This window comes from Camelus bactrianus, chromosome 2, assembly GCF_048773025.1.
Source record: "Camelus bactrianus isolate YW-2024 breed Bactrian camel chromosome 2, ASM4877302v1, whole genome shotgun sequence".
NCBI classification, from domain to species: Eukaryota; Metazoa; Chordata; class Mammalia; order Artiodactyla; family Camelidae; genus Camelus; species Camelus bactrianus.
Window position 1 is genome coordinate 102,309,571 of NC_133540.1, and position 21,676 is coordinate 102,331,246.

The 21,676-nt window shown below is 39.9% G+C and overlaps 1 protein-coding gene across 1 annotated transcript in view; it reads right to left on the reverse strand.

Moving 5' to 3' along the window:
- Positions 1–7,211: 7,211 nt before the first annotated feature.
- GABRB1 (gamma-aminobutyric acid type A receptor subunit beta1) overlaps positions 7,212–21,676 on the reverse strand; it is a 332,503-nt gene continuing 318,038 nt past the window's right edge. Inside the window, exon 9 of the mRNA XM_010962597.3 lies at positions 7,212–13,617. Coding sequence (XP_010960899.2) covers positions 13,273–13,617 — 345 coding nt within the window. The 3' untranslated portion in view covers positions 7,212–13,272. The remainder of the gene's footprint in view (positions 13,618–21,676) is intronic.

Sequence of the window (21,676 nt, forward strand, 5' to 3'; positions counted from 1 at the left end):
TGTACCCCTTTGCATTTCTTTCTTTTTATTGTGGCAAAAAAATAACATGAAATCTACTCTCTTAACAAATCTTAAAGTCTGCAGTGCAGTATTGTTAACTCTGTGTACTTTATTGTGCAGCAGGTTTCTAGAACTCCATCATCTTGTATCATTGAAACTCTCCCCATGAACAACAACTCCCTATTCCCAGGGCCTCCTCCAGTCCCTGGCAATCGCCATTCTGTATTCTGTGTCAAGAATGTGACTACTTTAGAAACTTCATATAAATGGAATCATGCAGCCTTTGTCCTTCTGTAACTAGCATGTTTCACTTACTATAATATCCTCAGGATTTCCTTTTTAAAGGCTGTATAATATTCTATTATATGTATACACCACATTTTCTTTATCCGTTAATCTCTCAATGGGCTTTTAAGTTGTTTTCACCTCTTGGCCATTGTGACTAATGCTGCAGTGAGCATATGAGTGCAAATATCTCTTCAAGAGCTTGTTTTCAATTCTTTTGGATAAATACCTTGAAGTGGGCTTGCTGGATCACATGGTGGTTCTATTTATAATTGTTTGAGAAACCACCTTATTGTTTTCCATAGTGATAACATCAGCTTACATTCCTACCAACAGTACACAAGGGTTCCAGTTTCTCCATATCCTTGGCTGATTCTAATGACAACACAGACACACAAACACCTACCCCATGTTAGCTTCTTACCACCTCTAATCCTTATAGCAAATCCTAAACATGCTACATATATATTTGTTGCTTTCTAATTTAAATAAAATTGGATGGCCATTTATATCTCCCATTGTATAACATAGTGTCTTCTGGGAATAGTAGCCAAGTGTAGGATGTCTAAAATCCCCAGACCTCTGCAGGCTGAGGCTCTGATGGTGAAGTGCAGATTGTCAGTTATTTTGCTGGATGGATGTTCAAGTCGTCCCTGGGCTGGAATTTAGACTCTTAGTGGAAAACTGTTCTACTAATCACCAATTAATAGATAAATGAGCTTCACACCTTTCGTCTGTTCATTATTTTATTGTCAACATATTATTTCTGCAGGGAGAGAGTGAGTTTGAAATTTGGAAGTCTTCAAATTAGGAAAGACTGACAAATAGGCCAACTCTAATGTTCATATTTACAGTGGCGATTTTAAAAGAAATATGACATAATGCACCTCACAAATGGATGCTATTAAAGTCCATTTTATGCATCATCTTTGAATACAAGGAGACTTCATTTCTTCTTTTTTTATCCCTTAATATATAAACACTCCGTATGTTCAAATGTTTGTAAGGCATGTTATCTTAAAGAATATTAAAAAAAAATCAAAGTGGTACAGAAATAAGCTCCTGGAAAAGTGCTGGTTTTTTCCCCCCAATTGTTGGATAATACTGCAAAGAATTTCTTCCAAATAAAGGGAGTTTGTTTTGTATTAAATTTTATAATAAAAGCTCTCAAATGATAGGTTCAGAATTCTAAACATTTTTTAAAGGCTTATAAAAAGATATGCCTGAAATCTTGCATGTTTTTAAACATAGTACAAAGTAAGCTTTTTATATGTAGGCATTTTTAATTAAAAAAAGTTTAATTCGCGTTTTAGGAATAAACAGGCTAACATCAATTGTACATATTTACAGTGATAAACTACATTTCAGAAGCTGCACAACATGTTTTATAAGTACAGCTGGTGGTTTTTGACACCAGCCTTCAAATGTGTTTTCTTTCTTTCATTTGCTGCAAGTTTTAAAATCTTGTAGTCCCAAAGCAAAGAAAACAGCAACTTATTTTATAGCAAAGCCACCGTATTAACAAAGTACTGAGTAAACTACAGTCCTGTGACTGCTAGGGTATCTGTGAGTCCTGAAGTCGAGAGCACAAGCATTTCTTGTGTCCATACCTGAATGCATGTAAGTTGATTTTGCATTTTACAGGAATACACAATTTACTCAGTGAATGATGAATAGAAAAAAGGCCATGAAGGGGGAAAGGGTCAGAAATCAGAGTTCACTGAACAGCTTCTTATTCACTAATTCAACTGCTTAGAGGGAAATCTATTTCTTCTTTCACATGTATAATTCAGTCTACAGGCTTCATGGATTTTGTCCACAGATCATTTTTGAGATAGCAAAGGCAAAACGCCAAAATACTTCAAGCATGTAAAAAGGAATTAATGAAATGGTTAGACTATTTAATCAAGTTCCTAACAGAAAGGGTACAAATCATGCACACTTTATGAAAGTTTGATTTCAAATGTAAAAATCAACTACAGAGAACCACAAGTTTCATTAGAACAGCAGTTTCAATCAGAAAATGCAGCATATATTGATACAAAATAGAAACTGGAATTATAAAAGTAAGGAGTCTACCTTTTCTTTCTTTGCATTTGTTAAACCCATCTCATTAAAATTTCTATAAGTTTCCAAAAATACTCATTCTCGCCTTTGAGCTGTTTAGTGGTCTGGTAGGTATACAAAAGCATTATCTGCTTATGCGAGAAAGCAAATGCTTATGTCAAAGGAGCGAGAAAGCTAAAATATTGTAATTTATGTATCTTGGCAATTAAAGAGTTCTCCCTGCTGAAAAATAAAGAAGGAGAAAGGGATTATTTTATGTACAAGATCTGTGTAATAATACCACTTGGGATATGAATTAGCTAATTCATGTTTAGTAGGAGAGTAAATAGACAATTCAGCAAATTGATTAGTGGAGATTAAAAAAAATACAAGGAAGAAAACATTAAATATCTTATAACATATTTGGTGAGTTTAGCATAACGGATTTTAAGAGGCAATGGAAGCTCCTGCCATTGAAAGATCCAGGTATATAGTACAGGGTGCCATGAATTCGGATAGCAGGAGACTGGTTTGGAAAGTTCAGCTACTTTTTAGATTCAAATTTTAGGTAAGGTGGTAGCCAAAGAGGTGTTCCATTGCTGGCAGGCTAGTAATTTCCCCTTTCTTTAGCCTAATGAGTCCTGCTTTCCTGAAACTCCTGAATCACTGTATAAAGATCTTTGCCTCAGGTTGAGTCTCCTTGAATAAAGTCAGAGGAGTGAAATAAATTATTCAGAGATGATGGAGAGCCAAGAGAATTTTTCAAGCAAGCCACCCTAACCCAGATGAGTTTCTCTCAAAAACAGTTTTATTTATATTTTTTATACAGTATTAAAGTTTCCAGTTTACATCTCCATTAACCCTTTAAGTGACACGACAACATTATTTCACATTAACCATTAGGTTCCCATCACAATGTCACAAACTGCTGCCTGGTGGTCAAAAATAAAAAGCTTATTTAAAGATGTCAAAAGAAAAAAAAAGTTGGTCCTTGTAAACATTTATATCATTTGGAATTTCCAAAAGCCTCATGCAATCTTGTCTTTGTAATGATACCACATGGTAGCTTTTACCAAGAGGGTTATTGGCCCTCTCTAAGTAAGGAGCTGAGCAACACAGTGGATGAACAGATGCATATCTAATCATGAGGATTCCATACTTAGAAGAGTAGTGGATGTTCTGTATATGAACTATCACTTGTATATGTAATTCTGTTTTCCATGACACTGCAGTGTGTTAGAATAATCAAGAGGGTGCCCCCTCAAATGTCTCAGGGGCATCATTGCAAAATAGAAAATATTTCAAGCTTTATCCAGTGAGTATTTCAAAAAGATGTAGGAAATGGATTCTCATGAAATTAAAAAAAAAAAAAAAAGGAAAAGCAGATACACTGTGATTCAGTGTACTTGGGGAAATATCAAGTAGAAAAATATGTCATCTAGTAAAACTGGGGCGGCTGGTTGCCACTCTGAGGTAAGGCTTGCAAATGATATCTTTTATGCAAATATGGAAATAATATACATAACAGGAGAGCAGGAAATTGACAATTGAAAGGAGGGGTCAGGAAAGGTGTTTCTCTGTACGTCTGTCTCATGTGGTCTCGAGGGACGGTGGCCGACGTCAAGAACTGTCCATCCTCCTTAGATAGTTCTACACATTCTATTTAATTCTTGGGATACGTGAAATTTGGTGTGCAATATTCTCTGGGAGGATTCTCTTAGAACAGTTTGGAGTGTTCCAGTTATGAAGTGTAGTCCCAGCTTCAAGAGTTAACACCCCGTAGAACCTAAATTCAAAAGCTTTTAATAAGGCAAACTTGGGTAAATGAGGGAAAAAATGAAACTTTAAATAAAAAGTTTCCTTTTTCCATAAGTAGTAGTAATTAACGTGGAAAGTCCAACTCTGCTAGACTGGCAGAATCTAGAATGATGGTTTTAGGATTCAGTTTGTTCAGTTATAAGCAATGGAAAAAAATCTCAATGACCAGTTGGCACAGACCCTAACCTGGGTTCAACTGTGACTTTGCATATTTTATCCATTTCGAGGTTGTAGACATAGGCTCTCTGGGACTAAAATAACTTGGGGGAGGGTGTGGGGGACACCTGCCTCACCAGGTAATGTCTGTGAACCTGAAGTCACGTCCGTTATGGAAATGTGTTTCTCCATAGCTAAGTTTACCAGCATCAGCTATTTAATCAGCATGAGCAGACTCTCTACCATGGACAGTATAACAGATGTTTGGGGCAATACAAAAGAATCAGAAAATGGGGCATTTACCTTTAAGGACCTAACACTTTATTTAGGAAGGCAGAACATCTATTTGCAACATTACTAGAAAACAACACAAATGAAATAATATTATTGGACAAAATGGCCATGAGAGTTAGTTAAGGGAGTGGGGGAGAGGGTGAGTGAACAGAATGACAGCAGGCTGCTCGCAATGGCTTTTTGGACAATGTTGGCCTGATTCATACTCCAGCATGAGGGAGGGTCTAGGAGGAGGAAGATATGGGCAGTGGGATAAAATGTAAAACTTCAAGCACAGCAGTGAGAACTTGGGGCTGACAGGTGGCTGTGGCAGTGGGAGGGTAGGGAAAGCTTGAGGGTGAGCTTGCTTGAAGCTGAGTAAAAGGAATAATGAGAAATAAAGTGAGCATGAATGATGGAGAAGACTGAGGTCAATCATGAATTCATGAATAAATGATTCATAGTGAGCCAAGACACGGTCTCCAAGGTGTTAATGTTAACTTATTAATATTTCCCATAGCCTCTTGGTTTGCGAATTATGAGGTCCCATAATTAGCTCAAGAGGATAATGAAAGACTTTTGTGCGGGGGATGGGTGAAGGATGGCAGAAAAGTTAAAAAAAAAAAAAAACAACAAAAAACCAAGAGTAAGAATGTTCACTGGCCATAGTATCTAGCTGTCTAGAGAGGAAATTACTCTCTTGCCTGCTACTCTGCATGCATCTTTGGACTACTCAAAACCTGAATCATCAAGGTAAAAAGATTAAATCCAGGAAGTGTCATGGAGAGGAAAAAGCTTTGCCTTTGGAGCCAAGGAAAAGTGGGATCGAATACTAACACCACAATAACCAGTTATCAGATCTTGGATAAATCATTTAACCTATTGGAGCCTCTATTTCCAGATAGTGGTATTGTCATCATAACTTCACAGCATTGTAGTGAAGGTCAAATCATGAAATCATGTGTAGGAAAGTGTTTTCCAATGCCTGAAACCAAAGTGTGACAGTCTCCATTGGATATCTACCCTCAAACCATTCTCCACCCCTCTTTTTACCCCCAGGCATTGGGCAGCCATTTAATAAGTAAACTTCCAGTTTTATCATGGCTGTGCCTAAAACATTTGGCAGATTTAACTGGTTGAGTAGGGATGGGGGGGAGGTGGGAGAAGGGGGGCAAGGAGAGTGGATAACAGAGGTTCTAAAGGCCTGGAATCTTTTCCAGCTAGATGGGAGGCTGCTTCTTGCCTGAGAGCTCAACTCTGTCTGCTCTTGCCCTTCCCAGACACAGGACAGTGATGGCGTCTAGGATGGGAAGGAACATTGAAGGGCACTGTAACAGCATTTCTGCTGGGAGGCTGCTAAAAGTTGGCTTTTCTACTCAGGGGGAGCATTTCATGGCCATTCCTGACTGAGTCAGAGAGGGTGGTCTAAGCCATCCACATCTTCCAGAGATAAAACTGGAGCCCATGTTGATTTATGTTATCTGAGACTCTCCAATGTTCTTAAAGGGAAATATTGCAGTGTAGACCATTACTAAAATCATAAAATAAATTTTTGCTACTTGTCTGAAAATCTAATTGTGCATTCTATATATATTTTTTAAAGGGATATAAAGAAGCTTTGAATTCAGTTCACTTTATACCAGTTGGCTTACTCCCAAAGTCATGCAACAACGAATATTACTAAATTTGTGGGGCCATGTTAACAGAGACCACAGGACTCCTGTATCTTTCTGGTAACCTCCTATACAAATGGACATCTCTAAAATGCCCTTTGAAATTCCGTTCTGGAAGGGAACTTGGAGGTCATCTGGTGCTATGTCCAAAGTCACACAACTGCGCAGTGGCAGTGACAGCATAAAGGCCAGGTCATGAGAACCTAATTCCAAGGTGTCTTCTGTCCACTATAATTTCCTTCTTCATACCATGCAGCTCATTTATAGTTAACTGTGTAAGTTTAGGCTGCCCATTGCTTGGAATATATTTAGAGAACTTTCTTTTCTCTATATATGGAAATGTTGTTTGGAGGAAGATTTTCTATATGTTATATATGTTATAGGGGCAATTTGGACAGTTTGCCTTGTGACCTGTCCAATTATTAACTATATTTAATGTCTACTAGAAGGTTGAGCAGGGATAGGTAGAGTAATTCATGGAAGTGGAAATTTGTAATAGGAGTAAGAGCCAGAGAGGATGAAGTGGGTCAAGTTCCTAGAGGAGAGTCTGTAACTAGTGGTGTGCCATGTCAATGATAAGCCGTTCTGGGAGGAATAATAATAGGTTTTTAAATGGTGTCCAGTCAAGATGGAAGAAACATATGAATGAATGAGTTTGATGAAAAAGAATCGATACGGTGTGAATTCACCACGTAACAGTTATAATGTCAGGAGATGGTCTTATCATCAAACTTTGGTGTGGATAGTGTAATTTTCCTAGATTTGAGGTAATGCTTTTTATTTCCACTTCATTTTGAATTAAGTGGGGAGAGAGAAGGTTTAGATAAACATGTATACTCTTTATATAAGGGACAGAAAAGCAGAAAAGAAAAATAAACCCAAAGCAGTTCAGAGGAGGCTACTGTGATTACACAAGCTATCTCTAAAGGTCTTTTAGAGGCAAAAGAGTAGGACTTTGGGGAAATTAGTAGAATTTATTGTTTTTGTGGATTCAATTGAAGATACACAGTATGAGTCCAAAGAAGCTTAAGCTTTCAGCTATTCATGGGCAAGACCACTTACGAGGTTTAGAAATGGGAAAGAGGAAAAATTAATGAATTGATTTCACTGGGTTAAGGCATGAGGCAGGACAGTATGTGGTGCTGGGAAGGAGAGAACACAAGAGAAGTAATCTATTGCCAAGCTTGCAAAATGCACAAACATACCATATTTTAGTAGTTTTCACCTGTAAAAAAATTACATTGGAAAATGTTTCCCCTTCCTGTTTCTCTTGCAAAGGAAACCCAGGGAGAAATAGGGGCCAGACAGCAACACTGATTGCTCTTTTTCATCTTTTGGCTTCCAGATGGGGCTGTTCTAAGCTAGTGAATCTGTGACCCTGTGTGCCTAAGGCAGATGCATAATATTATTTGCTTCTCTTTTATGGATTTATTTTCCCACTGTCTTCAGGACAGAAAATGTAGGTAGAGCTGTTCATGAGAATGGTTTTCTTTCCTAACTGGTTCAGAAAGATACCTCCTTTTCCTCCACTGAATTCCTACTGAAGCCTTGGTGATGAGTGCTGGTTGCTCCAGGACATGCAAAGTACCTACCGGCCGATCAGGAATGGTTTCCGGTCCCTTGATGGACCGAGAACTTTTTAAATTAAGAAAAACCAAACAAAACCCACAACGGTTAGACCTCTTCGGTTTGAATAAGGAAATTCTCGCTTTGGAGAAGTAAAAGCAAACTCAAAGCTCTTTACACGTCTCCTCCCAGGAACTTAGCATTTTCTGGTTTGCAATTCTTCTATTGAAAAGGATTTCCTTTCAAATGTTTGCTTGTGAAATGGCAGCCTCTGACGATTAAGTTTTCTGTCAGTTTAGTTGATTTCAGTTATGTAGAAAAAGCAGGATTTAAGTAAAAGCACAATGTGTCCTGGACCTAGAAATTGACCTGACTAGTTCCAATAGGGCATTTTTTTCTTATTCAGTTGATGGTGGGCCCTAGTTGGCACATTTTGGAACCCAGATGTCTCACAATAATGGCTCCCTGCACTCTCCTGGCACTTAAAATGCTGGCAACAAAAGCCCTGCCTTACTAAGTTCTTATCTCCAGGAAAGACATGGTTCACTCTCAAATATTGCCAAGAAACCAATCTATGTCCCTGCTTGCTTGGATATCAGAATTTCTGGAGACACCATCACCTTCTCTGGGACTGCCAGTTTGCATGGAAACACATCTTATGGCATAAGATGCCACCATTCTGAAGACTCTTTCAAGAATACCAGGACTTGGGAGAAATATATTTGAGAACATTTAATGGCCAGATCCTCTTTTAAGTATAACTAGCACATATGGAACATATCCTGGGCCCCCGGTTGAAAAGCACTTGTTTTAATACCCAGTCCGTTTATACCAATATTTCTTTTTCCCTTTCAAAAACAGTGACATGGTTACTTCTGGATCTTTCAGGCATGAATCACCCAGTTGGTGTTACTAATGTCATTTGCTATCTCTTTCTTTTTTCCTTCCCATCATTTGCACATTTGACTGTTTACCCTGGTCAAACCCATCTGTCCATTTCTGTTCCTATTAACAGTTTTGGGAAACCTTGTAGAAAGAAAGAAGATAGAAGCTAAAGCTATTGGTGCAAATAAAGCTTTGGATTACCTGTGGCTTTTGACCATCACTTCCATTCCTGACCCCTTCAACAGCATGGGTAATTCGGTATCTGAGTATATGAATAGGCATGAATGGCTGATAAGAACACGTCTACTTTTCACGGCACTGTTCCAGGAGCAGCTCACTATGGGGTTCCTGTCTCTGGGGGTGTGCTGCTCCCGAGCCCCACAGGTGTGAAGCCTTCTTGGCAGCTCCATTCCCTTTCAGTGGGGTTGGGGCATGAGGCAGTGATCACAGACATCTGGCAGAATTACACGACTGCGCACAGAAAATGGCAGAGAAAGAGCAAGAGCTAAAAATGATTCTGGTTTGGGCCCAAATCACTGGTCAGTTCACTTCATGAATAAAAGCAAGTGCCTTGTAAGCTTACAGTATTTACAATGCTCAGATTTTTTCAAACATCCTCCCAAAGCTGAGGACCACCACGCAACAGGGAACAGTTCAATGAACTATGTACAGAATTTACAAGGAAGTTTACATAATATTCTACATTCCATTAGCAACTTTACCTCCGTGTTGACTATTTGCTTTCAAGCAACAGATGTTTTTGTTTGTTTCTCTGTATTCCTCATCCCAGTAACTGCCGATTGAACCAACGGGAACAAATACTTGCACATTACTCTACCCTCCCTCCTGGGATAAATATATGATTACATTTTGCTGAGGGAAAAAAAACTGTGGCATATCACCCTTTGTAAAATACTATTCAAAATTGTCCACAGAACAAATTTTGGAGCTTTTTTTCCTTCTAGCATCAGAAATATATATTTTTTGTCTGTTTATTTAACTTGGCAAATTGTGATTGAGCTCTTTCTAATGAGTATTTATAAAGGAGTCATTGATTTAAGAAAGATGGGATTTTGTCAACATTTCTGTGTATTGTACATAATGCTTGTTTAAGGAAAGCCTATCCTTAGATCCATAAACCAAACTTTATTCTCTGCACCACATTTTCTCTTTGCATTTTCAAGGTCCTTCATTGGTTGAAATGCACAATAAAGATGGTATATATGCAAACACGTATCATTTAATCAGCAGAATCAGCCACCAGTCTGCTGTTTCTATTTGGCAATGGAGAGGTTGGAGGCAACAATCCTGGAGGATTCAAGCCCCAAATGTGTCTTTACCTGGGTCTTTGCCTCACAAAGCTGGTAAGTGTAATAATGCAAGTGTCACGCCTGATACTTTAAGTCAAGGAGCATGAGTGGTAGGAATGCATGTGTGGTCATCACTGTCAAATGAATGATGGGATTTCTGCTGGGTCTACACAGGGTAAGTCTACCACACAATTTACATCACAGTTTCCAAACTGTGAACACGGGGTCGCTTGGACTTGAGTGTGGCATAAGAGAATATGTCCCTGCAATTTTCAGTGTCTGCTGCCCCTTCAAATGCAGATTATGGCTATTTTCATGGCTAAAACCAAACAAAGCAAAACAAAACAAAGAACTCAATGATAGTTCAGTAGTAACCCCTCTATAATGTAATGATCTGAATCTTTCAGGAGTGGGGAGCAGTTTGAGGGCCCTGAAGGATGCCTAATGACGTTTATGTTTTATGTATGTCGTTTTGGGCAAGACAAGATAGAGAGGCAGAGAAGGAAGGACTTTTTTCTATGTGCTGTTCAGCCTGGAAGGAGAGTGGGTGGGGGCCAAGGAGAGGAAGATTTGGCTAGGTGTCAGAAGAAGGAAGTGGGGACAAAGGTCATTAACTAGAAATACATCAACGTTTCCATTTTTCTGGCTGCTCTTGCCTCTAAAATCAGAGCTGTTTAATCGGATTTGTGTAATGCTGGTTGTGACCATCTATATCCCGGAGGGCCCACAGCAACACCATTTCGTGCCAGGTTTACTAGTTTTACAGTTTATGAAGGTTGATATAAGAGTTCAAAGTATTTTTTTTTCTTCAGTGATGCTTTACATCCAAAACCACAAGCATCAAATTCTTCAGACTTTTAATGCCAAATAATAATAAAGATATAAATTACTCAATATTTTCCAAGAATGATCTAAACAGGTAAATAAAGAAAAATTGTTTTGCTCGGGAACATAGATTACAGATACTTCATTTCTGATTTAGAACTTCATCCTTAGAAACTTTTTAAAGAGCTTGGACATCAAAATGATTCCTCCTAGGTATCTGCCCAAAATTGCCTTTCCAGTGTTTAAAATAAATGGCTACACAGTGATTCCTGGGTGGGCATTGGGAATATTAACCTGAAGGTCACTGGTATGGCCACATTCCACTCTCTTTGGGCATTTTACAATGGAAAAGCATCTCACCCTGCCAAGGAACCAACGAATCAGAATTTCACAGTGGATCACTCCACCCCTAGAGACTGGAGAGTTCCTTGAAGGGAACTATGATTATACAACTGAAAGCCTAAAGGAAAATTTGGTCCCCATACTCAACTAATTTCTCATGAAACTACTGAGATGATTTTTCCAGGTAAAGCAGAATTTTTATATTCTTACTAACATACATTATCTATTGCGTAACCATTTGTTTCTTTTGGGGTTCTCTTTTCCTCTTGCTTTCTAAAATAATATCTTGTAACTCTCTCTCCTTGGGTTTAACAGTAGGAAATCAACCCTCTCTTTTCAATTAAGAGGATCATTTCTAGCAGCTGATGCCACTGTGAACACAGACCCTCATCACAGCCTTAGGGAGAAATCCAGATCATCAAATGAGGCAGTCATCCCTATTACGAACTGAGCTCTTACATCACATCCATAGATCGGGTTCCAAATTGCCTTCATGACTGGTTGGTCAGCTTTGGATTTCACTCAACCTTGCAAATGAATGTACAGAATTCTTATACAGGCAGGCTGAACAAAAAAAGTAGTAATGAGGCTTCAATGAAAAAAAGATGAGATGAGTCTCAACTGTAGTTGGTTGGATATGTGTAGAGTCGTGTGTTGAGCTACTGAGGGATGCTCCTTCTAGGATGACCAAAGTAATCCATCAGCAGAGATAAGGCAGAGGCAGTACTGACTGCAGACAAGACTCTATACTTTAGGGGCTGCTGTAAATGAACACTCAGTGATGTTGTTATCTGTGGTTTTGCTCCTTTGAAGATTTTCTCTCAAAATTTGGCCTCGATGGAGAATGACATCAAATGGGTATAGGTGCATCTCCCGAAGTGTTCATTTCGCATTTTGGAACGCAGAGCTCAGAGAGCAGAGGCGGGAAGTGCTAGCCCAGGAACTAGCGCTGTGCAACTGGCCCGTCCCCATTAGATAACTGCTCTCTGGAAGGCTAAGAAATATATACTATTTGATTGAAGATTTGGCAGTTCGGGTCACTGCCCAGGCACCCTTTCAACAGTACATAAATCTTGCCTTCTTCATGGAAAGGGCAATATTTTTCTCAAGCAAAAATTTCTTACCCCCTGCTTCTGCAAAGCCCACTTCCCCCAGCCCCCTTTCTCTCCATCTCTCGGAAGGAGGAACTCAAGCAATATGATGCCATGGCTTCATGGCACAGAGTCAAGTGCGTCCAGGCTAAGGACATGAATCAGGGCTGCTCATTTGAAATAGTCTGTTACAAAAAAAAAAAAATGTTCATTGTCCCCCAAATACTCTATTCTCAGTAAGGAAAGTAAAATGTTCCCAATGGCTACTAGATTGGATTCTAACGTTGATATTAAATCTGCCTGGAAGTCTGAGTAAGAAGCGTTTTTCAAAATATCCAGCTTCATGGGGTGGGGGGCGAGGGGCCGGTGAAGATGACAGATTGCATTTGCATAACCTGGATCAGCACACGCCAGCCTCCCTCTCTTTCTCCGCGGAGCTGGGACCCCCTTCTATGATGGACCTGGGGCAACTTGAGGGTGGAGGGAAGTCTGTCTTCCTCTTCTAGGCTCCTTTTTGTTTTCCCTTCTTCCTGGAAATCTGTAACTTATCAATGGCTTTGTTTTTTCTTCTGAGATCCTGGAAATTGTGTTGTTTTTTGGCAGCATGAGATTGTTACAGTTTACCAGGAAGCAGTGCACACAGAAAGCGAGGTCCATTTTCGTTTAAAAAATAATCAGTAAAATCCAGGACAATCAGGACTGCTAAAGATCTACCTATCTAATTTCTCTCTTTGCGTGTGTGGGTTTGTAAACATGGCAATTAACAGAGCTCTGAAAGAGCCAATAACCTGGACCACAGTAGACTGAAAAAAAATAGAGCTTTTTTTTTTTTTTTTGAAGTAAACATGGTGCAGTAATAAAATTGATATGCAAGACCTAAAACCAATTGGATGGCTGAATCTCTTACCTCGAAGAATCACAGCAGTATCGCTGCTGGGGACCTGTGGGGTTAAAAACCAAGAGAAGAGGACAGAAATTGTTTACCAACCCTTGGGACAGACCTTAGTGTACATAGTAAAGCCAATAGACGACGTTAAAAAGAGAAAAGGTGATGGGGAAAAACATTCGGGACCACTTGTCTATGGAATTCACATCAGTCAAGTCGGGGATCTTGACTTTGAGCTGCGAGGCGCGCCGGCGGATGCGCCCCTTGCTGTGCGCGCCGTGCCGGTCCAGCGCGCGCCCGTATGCCTCGCGGCTGCTCAGCGGCTTGCGGTACTGGATGCTGGCGCTGTCGTAGGAGTACATGGTGGCCTTGGCGTCGCTCACGCCCGTGAGCACTTCCGAGCCGCTTGTCTCGTTCCTGATTTCCAGGGTGCTGAGGAGAATGTTGCCGTGGGCGTCGACCTGACGGAGGAAAGACAGGCTCAGGCACAACTGCCAGGACATTCGCCCGTTTTCCTAAACTTGTAACTGATGATACGGCGTGAGGCTCGTTACACACTGTCTCGCTAGACGTCTGGCTCTGCGTGCCTCCCGGACACGGAGACTCTATCTACCTATCTATCAATCTAACATCTATCTGTGTATCTATGTATGCATCTGTCTGTCAGTCATCTCTGTCTACAATCTATTTATCTAGTCCATCATATAATCAATCAATCTAATCTACTGTTTATCTACGATCTATCTAACCCATCATCTAATCTACCGGCCATTTATTATCTGTCTAATCTAATATATCCATTCATTCATCCATCCATCATTTATCACCACTCACAGAACACGAGTACATATGCGTGCGTGTGTGCACACATGCGTGTTATGGTGTTTTCTGTGAGCTCGCATAAGAATATACAATATATAGTTATTATATATAATACTTACATGTTATATATAAATATATGAAATGTATAATTTTTGTTATTAATAACTACCATTTACTGAATCCACATGTATATATACATTATGTGTAAACATATGTTTTGTAACAAGAAAAGATGCCATATGTATATGAAAAAATGCCATATATATGTATACACAAAAGTGATACATGGAAACATTTAAAACTGGAAGCAATCAGGAAACAAAAAATAAATAGTAAAAATTCATAAATTCACCTTCGGAGTCCATTATTTTTAACATCTTGCTAACCCACCTCTCTTTTTTTCTATTCATATATACTTACAAACACAGGCTCACCTAGTGTATTTTGCTTTGCAATCTGCTTTTGTAGTTAGTAGTATAGTCTGGTCACCTTTCCATGTTAATAAATATTCTTCTGTGGCATTATGTATCATAGCTGACATGGATAAACCATAATTGAATCAGTCTATCTTTGGATGTTAAGGATTGCTTTACTTTTGTACTATTAAATAAACAAACCTGCAAAGAATATTTTTTAGCTGAATCTTTATGCATATCCATAATTATTTCCTCCAGCTAAATTGCCAGAAGTGGGATGGATTCACGGGTTGAAACGATATGCCTGATTATACTTTAGTTTTGTGTCTCCACCATTGTTCACTGTTACTTCCTACCATTCCAGTGATACGTCTCCCGGGCTCCCTGGCTTTTCTCTATGCTATGCCCACACATACACTTCTGGAACTACAGGAATCGTGAGTACCTTTGGCCTACAATGTGGCTTTAACTTCAAGCTGATGTACTTTGCAAACTGATTTATCTGGAGGGGATATGGCTCATTCATGCACATGAGTCTGAAGTACTTCCAAGGGCAGTCCAGGCAGCTGTGTTTAAATTTAGAGTTATTAGCACAGTGCCTGACTTATTGTAGGTGCTCTTTAAATACTTTCAGATGACATTGACCTCAGTGAACACTTATGGAAAGACCAAGGTTTGGGTAGGTAAGCAAAGGACCTGGTGAGGAAGAAAGAGAGAAAAGCATAGAAAGAGGCAAAGACAAACAGAGAAAGAAAAGTATAGAGAGTGAGATGTGATGGTGGTGAGACAGGAAGGAAGGAGGTAGGGCACAACCATTAAAAGAATGACATAGCCGTTGAGGCTACAACACAGAGTGGTTAGAACCAAGTAGGCCCAAAATGGTGGAAGATGTGACTTCCAATATACCTTCAGCCTGCTTATACGCTCATTGTAATACACTAGTGTGCTAAATGACACACTCACAGGTGCCATGACAATTCTCAGGCTAACCTAAAAGGTAAAGTTGGTGGTAACCCAATTCCAGGAGATCCCTGCCCCTATCCTTAAAATAGTTGGAATAATCCTCCCACTTGCTAGCACGTGAAATTACCCAGCCCATAAAAACTAACCACCCGCTCACCCCAGGGTGGCTCTCACTTTCTTAGATGACCCCGTGCTCTGGAGTTGCTCTCCCTTCAAGACAAACCGCATTGTCTATGGAATGTGTATCTCTCTAAATAAACTCATTTTCACTTCACTATGGCTCTCTCTTGAATTCCTCCCTGTGTGAAACAAGAACCTACTCTCTGGTAACAGTGGTACATCCATCACAGCTGAGATAGCTAAGATTTATTGAGTGTCCACCATGTGCCTAGTATTACGGTAGATGCTTCATATATATTTCTTGTTTAATACTTACAACAACAATCTGCCTCAAGTTTACACCCCAGTAAGTGCCAACCCATGTCTTGTCTATTTCAAAGCTTCTGAGATTTTTTACTGAGAATGAACCATTTCATACCCCTCGGCCATCAACACAACCTGCAGTGAAGTTAGTGATGCAGTTGATGGCTTTAAGATTCAAGCTGACTAGAGAGAGAAGTGGTGGCTGAATCTGGCTTCTATCTCTCCCTCCATTCTCACCTATCACCGCTTCCCTCTGTGAAGGATTTTGCTCTGGTCTAACTGGGCTGCTCACTTTGCCCTCACTCAGCATGCTTATTGGTTTCTTTATTCAAGGAGTTATTATTTATTTTGTTATTATTAGTAGTAATTACTATGTGTTGAATCCTGCTGTGTAATTGTCTCAGTCATTTTTCATCACACTATGAAATATATAATGTTATCCTAGTTCAGAAGATGGGGAAACTGAGGCTCAGATAGGTTAAGTAAATTGCCTAAAATCAAACCAATAGTAAGTACCCAATTTAGAATTCAAACATAGGATACTCTCTGTCTCAAATATCATTTTTTCCTCCTCATTGCAAATTCATCAATATGTTTTCTTCAAGGCTCAATTTAAATGCTTCTTCCTCTGTGTACCTGCCTACCTTCCTTGGTTATAGTAACCTCAAGAAATCTCTCTTTCAACAAACCTCTATTGACTGCTTACTATGTGCCAGCTATAGTGCTAGGTGTCAAGGACATGTATATATATTTTTATATAATGTAGTGTAAACCTATGGTCGAAAAAGTCATGTATATGGAAATTTATGTTACTAGAGAGAATGGCAGGGCTGAAGTGACAAGGAACAAAGCCCTGGATTTGTTAGAGAAGGGACAAGGACATCAGAAGATAAGGTGGTGCATGTGATTTTGCTACGCACTGTGGAACAGTCAAGAGAATCATCAAACATGGACTTTTGTCCTTGAGCTAATAATCTCCTTAGAACAAGAGTAAGACGTAATATTGGAAGTGACAAGAATTTTTAACCAAATGCTAAATGGTACAGGATAGACCAGGATTAGCGGTTCATAAAAGTGAGAAATCATTGGGGTTCATGGAAGGTTTCATGAGGAGGTTGGGCTTGTATTGAGTCTTAAAGGACGGGTAGAGGACAGAATAAAGGACTGGGAGATGAAAACAGTGTTCTTATCCTAGTTTTATTATTACTCAGTTTCCTCATCCATAAATGAAAGGTTTTCACTAGGTAATCTCAAGAGTTTGTTTCTAATTATTGACAGAGTTCGATTATGGAGAATATTCCAGGCAGAAGACACAGCATACTAGCAAAAAATACTTGCAAGACGGGATCACTTGATTGGCACTGTATGCAACATTAAGTTACAGCATTATGAAATCCCTCTAAAGTAAACAAGTTACTAGAATTTAGAATCAGCCAGTGAAGCATACAGATGCTCCTCATTAAACAGAAGTCATGACAAACAAGATACATTTTATCAAGATATTTTGCTTACTGTTAGCGCAGACTCAAAGGTACTTATAAATTGCATAAGGTTTATAAGTTTGTGGAAATCCCCCCAAATATTCTGCCACTGAGCTAGAAATCATAATTTTAAGTGGCTTGACATATAAAATAATGAATCCGGTCCTGCAGCTGCCCATGAAAGCTGATTTCACTACTATTGCTAAATCAACATTACCATGTTCTCTGCTTGGAAAAATAAGGAGTGCTGTGTCACAGTTATTGCTCATCTCCATTCTTTCTCCTATATGGTCCAAAACTTATCCTAAAGGCTGGTGTTACAGAGTGTGTGTGTGCGCATTTGTGTTTGTGTGTGTGTAGGTGAGTGTGTGTATGATGGTGCGCATAAGTATTTCTTTAGAGGTATGAAATTTTATCCTCCACCCTCCAAGTTTTTGCTGCCTGGTGAGGTGGGTGTGTGGTAGCCACATCACTGCTGACACCAGCAAGTTTCTGGTTGGCTTTGCCTTAACCCCTGCCCTTTGGAGAAGAGTGGCTTTCCCTTCACCTCAACCATATAAAGACCCCCAAGGGATCCTTATATCCATAGTGGGCACAGCTTCCCCAAAATACTATTCATGGGAAAAGTGACCATTGTCTATTCACGTCTTCAAAAGCAGCAAGGAGCCACACTGGGCATTGCTTCAGCATCTTCAATGGTCAACCACTGCCCAAGTTAGTAAGGAAATACCGACATCTGAGTTGGGCACGATCCAGACACTGAAGATTTTTAAACCTTAAGACAGAAGGAAATGAGGCAAATGAAGATGCCAACACACTGGATTTCTAGGGCAGACATGGACTAACAGATTTCCTAAAGAGTTGCTAATGTTGTAATAATTGTTCAGTGAGATATCGCTCCCCACCCTTCCTGCTGCCATAAAGGAAGGGACTTCCCACTCCAATCCCCAGGAGACAAGCCATGGAAGGAACACTTCTGGCTTCTTTTCCCTTTCTCCTCTTTCACTGCTCCCCACTGACCTATCTCATGGGTACATTTGGAAGGAGGCAGGCATACGTGGCTTCGTGCCTTCTAGAATCTTGTCTCCCTCTGATCTGCTTCCAGAGAAGGTGCAATCCACAGGGCTGTGCTTTGAACCTGCTGCTTTGGGGGGTAAGGCTTGCAGTTGTTCGGGGTTCCAGTGATTGGGGAGGTAAGTCTGTCTAATACTGAGGGCAATGGCTTTATTATATTAACCACATAATCGTCAAACCAGCACTGATTCTTTTAAGTTTAGAGTGTCACTGAGCCTAAGTTTAGAGAAAATGAATATAATTATTATTAAGACTTCGGTGAGGGGGCAACAAATGAGCCTCTCTCTTCCCTTCAGATAGACGATCAAAGTGCAAGATGTCTAATAAAGGGAAGCAGAGAATGTGGTTTTAGATCTGCAGCCCCAGAGGTTTGCTAATCCTTCATCCTCCCCACACTCCCTATTAGACAGGTATATTTATGGGCTATATGAAGTAATTTTAGGTGCACAATGGATAAATGTTAAAGTGTTAACAGTTCATTCATTCCCTCACTCATTTCCTCACTAAGTGTTTATCGAGAGCCTACTTTGCATCAGGCACTGTTCCAGACAACGATGGAGAAATCAGCCCCTCCACGAGCAACAGGACATTAGGTCCCACGTTTTCAAATTTCAAAGATCTCAACTAATAAAGCCCCTTAGTCTTATATTCTCCTGTGATTCTCCAAACCCTGTGATTGCCCCCATCTCCTGTTGGTTCTAAATGTTTTGCTGGACAAATACTGTGACCTCTTTCCAACTCGGTGCTCCTTCTAGCAGACTTTTTGAAATGTGCTCACTTGTGATCACATGAGATCCACCTTCTCCTTGCCTGCTGAGTCTGTCTCTCATTTTCCCTCCTGAAGGTCCCTCCTGAATATTTTCCTGACTACAGGCAAATCTTGGAGTGCTCACATATAAAGGAAAACCTGGAATTTCACTGCATAAAAGCCAGAGATGGGGAGAGACAGCTCCTGGCTGGTCAACCCTCTCCCTCTTGCCTGCAGCGCAGTGCTTATCAATCACAATATCTTGCTTTTAAATTCTGAGGACACAACAGTCCTAGGGAGATAGCAGTGAACAAAGGAGGTATGGTTCTAGAACTGCTGGTGCTTATACATTCTTATAAAATAAACAAGTAATATGCTTTTTTTCCCATAAAATTGGTTTTTAAAAATGGAGTAGCATTATGAAGAAAACAAAACAGCTATATACATCGCTTTTAATGTATTTAGAAAAATCTAACTAGCACACTAACTTGATGACTTTGTGCACGTTTTTCTTAACATTACGTTCATCCTCATATTTCATTATAATGAGTGAAACATTTAAGTTAATTCACATTTCCTTTTTTTTTTTAACTGTCCTGACTACAGGACAGCCTGTACATGAATGTTTAAAGGCATCTCAATCTTAAACCGGCCAGAGCAGAACCCTTGGTCCTCTCTCTTCTTGTCCAACTTGCTCCTCCCCAGAATTTCCCACTAGGATGTCACTCCAGGAAAGCAGGGACTTTGTTTTATTCACTATGTCTCCAGAGTTGAGAAAAGTGCTTGGCATATAGGAACATTCAATAAATATCTATTGAATGAACGGATGAATGAAATATAGATAGATAGGCAGGAGGTAAAAGGGCATGATGGTTAATTTTATGTGTCAACTTGACTTGTCTAGATGTTGCTGTGAAAATATTTTGTAGTTGTGATTGATATTTTCAATCAGCTACTGTACGTAGAGAAGATTCTACTTGATGACCTGGGTGGCCTGATCCTATCACTTTGAAGTCTTAAGAGCAAAAACTGAAGTTTCCTGGCGAAGAAGAATTTCTGCCTCAAGACTGTAGCACAGAAATCCCGCCTGAGTTTCTGCTCACTCTGCAGATTTCAGTTCTCGACAATCGAGTGAGCCAATTCCTTAAAATAAGTATCTTTTTTGCCTGTATGTTGGTTCTGTTTCTATTGGCTCCATTTCTCTGGAGAACCTTGACTGGTGCAAAAGGGATGGTGAAAATCATGAGGGTGACTAAAGCTCTGGAAACACTGACGTGCTGGCTGCATGTCTTCCCTCAGTAGAAATCCTAGGTGAATTTACACATTCACTTTCTAACCTGGATTGAACCTTTTCCCAACCCTCCCATCTCATTCACCCGCTCCTTCTCTCTGCCCCCAATGTCCCCAAAGAATGCCTTAGGCTGTGAAAAATGTTGCCACTCACCAAACTGATCTGTTCTGGATATTTTCAGTATATAAATATAGCAGAACTCATTTCAGTGTAATTGGGATAAAATATAATGTTGTTTTCAGTGGCACTTTTAAAGCCCTGTTAAGAAATACCTCTGGGCTCAATCTACTTTGCAAACATAAAGTGATTTCCTTACTGTTAGCCAATTCAGTTAGATTCCCGTTACTGAGTGGCTCATCCCTTGATGCTCCTAAGTCCTACAGAGCAGGAAGCCAAGTGAAGGGGTGCTGGCTGAAGCATGGGCTACCCTCCAGAAGCCTGCAGTCTGCTGAACGAAACTGTCCAGAGCGCTCGGCTGCATTCCCTGCAGTGTGGAACCACACGTCTTCCATCTGCCCATTTGGCTCATACACTGAATTTGTGATGTCACTGTCCATCATCAGCTCTCACCAGGGCCATGAAACTCCCGTCCCCTGGCGTCAAATTCCTACAACTTTTTTTTCTTTTTTTAAATAGGGGGGCTGGAGGCTGGGGGATGGGAGTTTTGCTAGAGATGGTTTGCATATCTCTTTGCATGTTCTGACAGCTCATGGCAGAAGTGGAAACTTCATCATTTCAAGAAGCAACTGAAGGTTAGGTACAAACCTACATAAACCTAAACAAATCTCATATAATATAATTCAGGGAACAGAGAAGGAAAAAGATGCAGATCAAATGAAACAATTGGCAAATTTTCCAGAATGTTTCTCAGCTGCTAAATTTATCCTGTATTCCTTGTTCCCCGTCATTTCTCTCATCCAATGTATGAGCAGGTCGTAATGGCTCCGCTTTTAAATGCATCCTGAATTTGATGGCTTCTCCCCACAAACATCCCTGGCAGCATAATTTATCTTCCTTTTTCCAGGAATGCTACCCTGTGGTCTTTTCTCTACATAATAGCTGGAGTGATCCCTTTTAAATGTAAAACAGACCATGTCTTCTGTTTAAATCTAGCAACTTTCTAAGCCATGAAATAAAATCCAATTTTCTCATCCAAATCCACAAAGCACTATGTGATTTGGCTCCTGCAGACACCTCTGTCCTTATCTCCTACCACTCTGCTCCTTGAACTCTCTTTTCCAGCCAGTCTGGCCTCTTGTTGGCTGTCCCCTGATGCTCCTAAGTCCTCAGGCCACTTTCACT